At 62.7% G+C, this 8,237-nt stretch overlaps 3 protein-coding genes across 3 annotated transcripts in view; 2 read left to right on the top strand and 1 right to left on the bottom strand.

Moving 5' to 3' along the window:
- F751_6685 (Protein DGCR14) overlaps window positions 1-243 on the bottom strand; it is a gene marked incomplete at both ends in the record, with an annotated part of 3,034 nt that extends 2,791 nt beyond the window's left edge. The window contains one exon of the mRNA XM_011402720.1: window positions 100-243. Coding sequence (XP_011401022.1) covers window positions 100-243 — 144 coding nt within the window. The remainder of the gene's footprint in view (window positions 1-99) is intronic.
- A 3,665-nt stretch (window positions 244-3,908) lies between these two features.
- Window positions 3,909-6,196, top strand: F751_6684 (Alkylglycerol monooxygenase; the record flags this gene model as incomplete). Its single annotated transcript, XM_011402719.1, has 7 exons — window positions 3,909-4,110; window positions 4,247-4,429; window positions 4,532-4,632; window positions 4,882-4,968; window positions 5,124-5,230; window positions 5,503-5,740; window positions 5,831-6,196. 7 exons carry the CDS (start codon window positions 3,909-3,911, stop codon window positions 6,194-6,196), a joined length of 1,284 nt encoding a protein of 427 aa, XP_011401021.1.
- Window positions 6,197-6,569: 373 nt separating this feature from the next.
- F751_6683 (Vacuolar protein sorting-associated protein 11-like protein) overlaps window positions 6,570-8,237 on the top strand; it is a gene marked incomplete at both ends in the record, with an annotated part of 4,012 nt that continues 2,344 nt past the window's right edge. Inside the window, 4 exons of the mRNA XM_011402718.1 lie at window positions 6,570-6,782; window positions 6,952-7,214; window positions 7,441-7,834; window positions 8,021-8,109. Coding sequence (XP_011401020.1) covers window positions 6,570-6,782; window positions 6,952-7,214; window positions 7,441-7,834; window positions 8,021-8,109 — 959 coding nt within the window. The remainder of the gene's footprint in view (window positions 6,783-6,951; window positions 7,215-7,440; window positions 7,835-8,020; window positions 8,110-8,237) is intronic.

Genomic DNA, 8,237 nt, shown 5'->3' with positions numbered 1-8,237 from the left:
GGGCGCTGGTATCCGCTGGGCACCTTGCATGTCCCTTGCCCATGCACGACCAGGCTGCACCCATTCACAGCGCACCACACTCTACAGGCACGTGCGTACCTCCAGCCACTGCACTTTTCCTTCCAGCTTGCTGAGCTCGGGGAAGAAGTCGCGCTCTATGATGGCCTCTGCTCTCGCCACCCACTCGTCCTCCTCGAGAACAGCCTCCCGTCTGCGGGGAGCCCGAGGGGAGGGAGGGGGCATGGAGCCCCGCATCAGCGCCTGGGAACCGGGAGACTCTATTATGACGAGCTCCAGGCCGAGAGCCTTCCGCACGGGGCTTGGAGCTGGCCGTGAGGAGCGTTGAAGTCTGCTAGTGCTCAGCGCTGGAAGCTCCTCTAATGTGTCAGGATCGTTGATAAATTACAAAACATGGAGGAAAGTGTTAGACTCTTCACAGAGTTCTCAGTAAACACATATTTTATGGTGACGATGGTGTCCTCGCGCGCGTTTGCTCGAGATGGTGCCTTGGATCGCCCAGGCATTACACTCGGCCATCCCGGGGACTGTAATTCGTCAACTTACCACGTCATTCGTCCTGAACCCATTCCCATTGGTTCACATATATCTCTGTTCCAAAAGGGGAGCTCCATGAGCAAAACCCCTTCCCGCTCCCAACCTCAACTTCCCTACCCTGAACGCCAGGCGGTGCAAACGCAACGCACGAGGCTGACTGGTGTGCGAATCTTCTTATGTGATCGAAAATATACCGAGTGTCAGAACTTCATATCAGATTAGACCGGCATCGAGTGCTGTCCGCTGAATGCAACCGGGACCTTGGAGGCTAGCACAACACCTGAATCGCTCTGGCACTTGCGTCCGTCACAAAGCCTGCCCGGGTACTGGTCTAGTCGTTGATCCAGGTGGAATCCACGGCAGGTACAAAAGCACCTTGGCCACGAACTCCTCCTCTTCCAGGCCATCACCTCCTGCTAATTCCCTCCTCAAGACGAGATCACTGACGGCGTCAGCTGCTCTTGACGGGCCGCTCATGGGGACTAGCCTCTGGTAGCCGCTCTGTGAGCCTGGGCAGCACAGCACTCATTCTGGCCGTTCCCAGTGCGTCCCGGTCGTCCCGCGCCTTTCAAGGTTGGTGTGAGCTTCGCTGCCAGAATCTGGACTGCCTGGTTGACCTTTGGGTTGATCAATCAGTGCAGCTCCGGGGTGCTTCATGTGCTCTTTGGTAGCAGATGGGATGCCATTTTCCGCCCAAGTGATGCAGGGCGGTGTCGTTGGGCGGTGCTTTGGGGTCCTTAGATTACAAAGCTAGGTGGATATAAAGTACTGAGTTGCCCTTTTGAAAATGCTTTGGCTGGTTGTCATGCGTGTAGCTAGCGCTGCCATTGCATGCCGCATCGAGTACTGTGTCAGCGCGTGGTTGCTTAGACTCATCAGCAGCTTAGTATGGATGTACATGGTGATGGGTCGGTTCTTATTACTTTGGGATGAGGCACCAAGAGACTCATCGATCGAGCTCCATAACAGAATCCAACATCTGCGGTCGTGGAAATGATACCTTCCAAGTCATGGGCACCCGACCCATGCGGCGGATTCCGTACACTGGCCTAGAGGGGCACCAGGTGGACCAAGCTGCCGAATCAAGTGTAATTACACAGAAACGGATCATTTACCCCTCTCATCTCAAGATGAACGAGATCTCGTGCTGAGTACGCGACACTCCTTATGGTATTGCTGCGCACCGAATCCGACTGCACTAACGAATCCGGCCACGGCTAACCTCCCAGCTGACAAGCCAAACATCGCAGGTAATTTCTTCACGCCCAAGGCACATCACATTACATAATAAAAGGCAAGGTTGTATAAGGAAATCAAGCTTGTCGCTTCCTGTGTGCGTGGGTGCATAATGCACAGGCACCTTTGTTTGCTGTCACCCCGGCCTGGCCTGGGGTGCCCGGCTCCGGTACTGTGTCCGGCTCAAGATACCTCTAGCAAACAACTGGAAGGCAGCAGATTGGTCTTGCAGCAATACTCAGCCATTTTTATACAACCAAATGAGTAGCCTGGAACAATGGTGAAGCAAGTCAATTGCAAATGTAGGGTGTGCCTGGCACTCCGGTCGCCGGTGTCACGGCGAAATCCGGCGGAAAATGATGCCGGTTGCGATCATAACGGGGACTCACCTAATCCAAAGTGCTCATTAATGCAAGACAAGAAACACCTGTTGCTGGTAGGTTCTGGTAGCATCGGCCGAATTGGTCAAAGATATCATCATACTGACCAGGTCGAAGTGAATCATGGGTCTCCCCAGGTCGCGAGGGATGGTCGGCTCAAAACCCTTCACACTAACGTTGGCCCTCACTCTTGCGTTCTATGCTTTGCTTATAAACGCGGTAGATTTTGCGAGGCTCGCAAATTAATTCGGTTTGGGGTTGTATATGTGCAACCCAGTTCATTGCTCACGAGTTGCGACCTTCATCCCCCGGCGCATCAAACGGCGAGCCCAACCCCTCCTCCCGCGGGTTATACCTGCACCATGACACTTGCCTGGTGTACAGAGCCCAGAGATCGATCCATCGTATGCAGCATGGAGGCCGTGACCAGCATCCTGGTTGATATGGTCACCTTCGAGATTACCTTCGACAATGAACAAGTGAAGATTCTAGACATACGCCCAACCAACACTGTCGTCGCGGAGATAACGCCGATTGAGAGCACAACTTCGAAGGGAAGAATTAGGGCGACTGCTTGGGTCCGGGACGGAACAAGTGTCCGGTCTGCTGCGATCGCTTTGGCGCCCTACCCTTCACCGCCTCCACCCGACGCCCTGTTACCCCCTCCAAGCATTCCGACCCCGGTTTCTTCTCCCCCTCCCAGCCCATCACCCGTGACACCCAGCCCACCAACCATTCCGCCACCCACTTCCACAAGCCCACCTCCTAGTCCAGGTGACTTCCCGCCGACCACTCCACCACCATCACCCAGCATTCCTCCCCCTCCCCCCCAAGGAGAGCTCCCCCCCCTCCTCCTATGGAGAGTCCCCCTCCCCCTCCCACAATGAGCCCCCCACCCCCACCCAAGGAGAGTTTCCCTCCTCCACCGAAGAGAAGCCCCCCACCCCCAATCATGAAGAGCCCTCCCCCTCTAAAGAAGAGCCCACCCCCACCACCTAAGACAGGCCCGCCTCCACCCCCCAAAAAGACCTCACCGCTTAAGGCGAAGCCGTCTCCCCCATCCAAAAAGAGCCCACTGCCTCCACCACCCAAGAAGTCACCGCCTCCCCCACCTAAGAGGAGCCCCCCGCCCCCACCCAAGAAGTCGCCGACCCGCCCACCGAAGAAGACCCCCCCGCCCCCCACCCAAGAAGTCGCTGCCGCCTCCACCCAAGAAGAAGTCACCCCCTCCACCTAAGAAATAATCTCATGGGGAAATAATGTACAGGCCGGCCGCCAGGGACATCTCCTGATGACTGAAAACCCGACACTTCTTCTGGACCCAACACACCCAACTCCTGAGAGTGAACTCCTGAATTATCCTTCTGCCTGCTAGTTATGCCTTTCCAAAGCTTGCACCGGCAGCACAGCTCTTGCACCCTCGGGATTTCTTGTGTGAATCTCTCATCCTTGCATCAAAGGACATTGTACCACTTGTGGTGCAGCTCCAAGAGTGGGACCTCAGGTGCACGTTGCTCCCCTGGTGGTAATGGTGTGTTGTGCTTGCACACATGCATGCTCAGCTGCTGTGGTGCATCCGATAGAATCATTGGCCCCAAGCGCGCTCCCTTAAGAATCCGACGTGTCCCCCGGGCCGCGGAGGAATGGCTGCAGACAATGCGTGCTCATCAGGGATCCGCTTGCTAACCAGAGCGTATCCCCCCAGCTCCTTCTCGGATAGCTCCCTGATTTGTGAATATGGGGGCGCTCCTTCGCGCATGGCTGCATCCGGAAGCCCACCTGGGTTACGAGCTTCCGGACCCCATCAAGGCCAGCAGCGCCTACTTCGTGCTGTTCATGCTCCTGGAGCTGGCGGTCTCCACCTACCAGGGCAAGAAGGTGTACAATCTACGCCAGTCCCTGTCGAATCTGAGCGCCGGCTTCTTCCTCGTGTTCCTCGGTGAGGGCCCTCCTGGGCTTCCGACGACACTTCGGCGGGGGTCGAGTATATGGGCACCCCCAAGCGGCCTGCAATGCGATACCGACCCGCAATTGCTGTCAAGAGGAACCTCTCATCCGCCATGGTCATCGTGCAGATGTCTTCACCAAGGCACTCTTCATCTTCCCTTACTCCTGGCTGAGGTCCCGGGTCGCCATCATCCCCGATGACCTGGAGCTCGGCTGGCTGCACCAGGTGCTAGGCTTCCTCATCGTGGATCACTCCTACTACTGGTGGGAGTCGGGCATCGCGGGCGCCTGCCCCGGCAGCCTGGGACCGGGTGCTTGGTCATGATGCTTGGCCATGAGCATGCAAGCTTCAATGTGCCAAGGCCCAGCCAAAAGCAGCCCCGACACACCGCCCCTCAGGTTCCATCGGACAGCCCACATGTCCAACCTGGGCTGGGCGGCACACGTGACCCACCACTCCAGCAACGACTACAACCTGAGCACGGCCCTGCGCCAGGGAGTGGGCGAGAGCATGGTGGGCGGGCGATGCAATTGTGTGGTGTGTGGGGGGGGGGCAGTGCATGCGTGCTGGGGCCTGGGTGGGGCACTGGGCAGTGGCAGCCCTGGCGTCAACCAGCCTGTCGTGGCTCGCCAGGGTGTTCAGCTCCTGGATCCTTGCGACCAGTGCCTGATCACCATCATGCGAGCTTGGGTGCTGACCTTCCCATCTGTCGGCCGCCCTCCAACACCCCCCCTTCCCCACCCACCGGGATCGCGCCTGCAGTACAGCTGGGCGTACTACCTGGTCCTGGCCCCCTTTGCACCGCTGAAGGTGTTTGCGCTACATAAAGGCGCCAACGTCGTCATTCAGGTCAGCCTGATTGCGAGGCCATGGGTGCTGGCGGCAGGCCGGTGCGGGGTTCCTCTGCTGCGTGCCGCATGCTCTCCCCCTGCCAAGCCAGCTGGGTGGGATGGAGTGCTGTCCCTCCGCCCTCTCTGAGCCTCCATCCCCTTGCCCACCAATAGTTCTGGGTGCACACAGAGATGATCCCCAAGCTGTGGGCGCCGCTCGAGTATGTGTTCAACACGCCCTCCCACCACCGAGTGCACCACGCCCGCAACTACGGCCGCAGGTGTGGGAGGGCATCGTGGGAGCCAAGGGGGCCTGGGTTGTGGCTGGGGAGACGGGCCCAGGAGAGGAGGCATGGCACCTTGGATGGGGCTCAGCAATGCGGCCGGACCGGGCGGCCGCGGTGGCGTGGGGGCGATGATCAGGCCTTCCCCCACCCAGACATGCCGGAGCAACCCCGGGTCGCACCGCCTCCCCACTCAGCCCCTTCCCCTCCTGATGTCCAACTCCCCCTCTCCACCCCTTTTCCCCCACTCCCCCACACCCCCCCCCAAGGAATTTCGGCGGGGTGCTCATCGTCTGGGACCGCCTGTACGGCACCTTCGAGGACGAGGACGCGGCGCGGCCCTGCGTCTACGGCCTGGACAGCCGGCGCGTGCCGCTGGGCACCTACTCCCCGCTCTGGGCCCAGGCGCACCACCTGGCGGCCACGCTCCGCCTGGCCGCAGCCTCGGCGCCCCTGTCCGCGCTGCTGACGAGGCGCTACGGCCCGGGCATGGTGGTGCCCGCGGTGGTGGACGCGCCGGCGGGCGCGCCGCCCGCGCCCGCCGGCGCGGGGCTGGACCCCGACCCGCGCCGGCCCAACGGCTGGTACCCCTGGGAGCGGCGCGCTCTGGGCGCGCTGGACTTCTACGCCGCGCTGCACCTGCTGGGAGCCGTGCTGCCCGGCGCCCTGGCCCTGGGCGAGGCGCGCGCCTCCCTGGGCGAGCCGCGGCTGGCCGCCGCGGCGCTGGCGGGCATCGCCAGCCTCATCACCGCCGTCTGGGTGATGGACGGCAGCCGGGCCGCGCTGCGCTGGGAGCTGGCGCGGCTGGCTGTGCTGGCGGCGCTGGGGCCGCGCCTGGGCGCGGCCGAGTGGCTGGGGGTGGGCGGCGCGCGCGCTGCACTGGCCGCGCTGGCCGCCTCGGGCCTCGTCGTCCTCGCCCACCTGGCGCGAGCCCCGGCCTCCCCCCGTAGCAAGGCGGATTGAGCTTTCCACCCCGTGACCTTGCAGCACATGAATGCACCAATTTTGAAAGAGACCCTGTGTGTGTGTGTGTGTCTATAAGCCACTTTTCTGGTCCCTGTCGTAGATCCACGAGATGATCGACTTCAAAGAGCCAGCCTCCCATGAACGCATTCGCAGCAGCGGTCTGCATGAGGGTGCGCCGACCGCATCAGGGCAAAACTCCGATGAAGATGCCGGATGATCTCGGGGGCATCCAACACATACCCAACACCCGATGTTAAAAATCAACCTTGTGTATGAGAGGCAGCAGCGGGACCCAGGCGTGATGGCCCTGCACCCTGGCTGCGGAGTGATCCAGGCGGAGTGAGGTACCGGTCCCTCTGGCGCCCCCGCCATGGCGGCCTTCAAGCGGTACAGATTCTACGACGCCCTGATCAAGAATGACACGGGCCTCCCCGACACGGTGACCTGCGCCGTGCAGGACGAGGCGCTCCAGCTCTTCCTGGGCTGCAGCGACGGCACCGTAATCTGCCTGCACGCTGATCTCAGCCTGAAGGCCACCTTACCCTCACATGCCGGCCCGGTGCACGCCATAGCATGCTACGATGTGGGTGACTGCGGGGGTATCGGACGGGTGTAGGGTCTTCGTCATGGTGGTGCAGGGTGGGCGCCGAAGCTGGATGCCCCTCGTCCTGCCCATCACAGGCCATGTCGGTGCACACCTTCGTGGCCTCTGCACACACACATGTGTGTTTTACATATGACCCCCTTCGCAGCATGACGTGCTGTGCACGGTGGGCGAGGAGGGGGCCGGCACGCCCAGCCTGACTCTGAAGATCTGGAACGGGCGGGAGGGGTCGGGCGCGCCCATGAACCCCATGGTGGCCAGGCTCTTCGCCAACAAGTCCCCACCCAGCGACGCCGTGGCGGCCGCCGACATCCACGTGTCGGCCCTGGAGTGGCCCAACCTCCATGTCGCGGTGGCGCTCAGCTCCGGCGCCCTGCACATCTCCAGATTCGACAAGGGTGAGGGTGCCGGGTACGGGGGTAGTTGGCGCTGTGACTTGGGGCGTTTGCACCCCGCATCATCACCATATACTCTTGGTCTTCGCGTACGGTGTGGACATGCTCTCTGCAGTCCCTCGCTATGCTCCCGGGTTTCATCCGCCGCGTCCAACCCAGTGTCCCTCCCCCACCCCCACCCCCCCACCCTCTCACACCCACGCACTCACAGGCAAGCTGCGGTGCGCCGGCCTGCTCTGCAGCCCCCTGCACCTCAGCAGCGAGGACCGGGAGGCCACCTTCCTGGCCTTTGCGCGCACCCCTGCGGCCTCCCTGCTCTGGGCCACCACGCGCACAGCCACGGCGGCCTGGCGGCTGCCGCGCGGTGACCGCGCGCTGCTGGAGCCGAGCGGCGCCGAGCCGCGCCGAGCCACGCTTTCCTCGGCCACGCAACTGGCCGTGGCCGGCGCAGAGGCGGTGCTTTCCTTCGACGTGGAGCACGGCCAGACGGGGGCGCTGGCGCTGCCCGGGCCCAAGGCCTGGCTGGCAGGGGCGGGGTCCCACCTGGCCGTCGCCTCGCCCGAGGCCGGCACCGGGGCTGCCGGCGCCGGGGTCAACGGCGCCGTGTCCCTGCGCCTATTGGACCCCGCCAACCGCGTGCTGGCGGGTAGCGCCGAGCTGGCAGGCCCGCTGCGATGGCTGGCAGCCACGGCCGCGGGCGTGGCGGCGGGCACGGCCGACGGCGGCGTGGCGGCGCTGCGCCCGCTCCCGCTGCGCGCGCGGCTGGCGGTGCTGTACCGCACGCGGGCCTATGCGCTGGCGCTGGCGCTGGCGCGCTCCGAGCGTGCCGACGCGGCGACGCTGGCCGAGGTGCGCCTGCAGTACGCCGATGCGCTGTACGCCAAGCGCGACTATGATGCCGCGCTGGAACAGTGAGTGGGCGGCGGGTGGGGGGGCGCTGATTGGGTTTGGAGAGTGGAGCAGTGGGGTTGAGGGGATGGAGGGGAGGTTGCTTTTTGGAAGAGGTGAATGATGGAGCGAGGGGGGGGGGGGTTGGGGG

This window comes from Auxenochlorella protothecoides (genome assembly GCF_000733215.1).
Source record: "Auxenochlorella protothecoides strain 0710 unplaced genomic scaffold scaffold94, whole genome shotgun sequence".
NCBI classification, from domain to species: Eukaryota; Viridiplantae; Chlorophyta; class Trebouxiophyceae; order Chlorellales; family Chlorellaceae; genus Auxenochlorella; species Auxenochlorella protothecoides.
The sequence above is the reverse complement of the archived record's forward strand: the minus strand, read 5'-3'. Positions and strand labels throughout refer to the sequence as shown.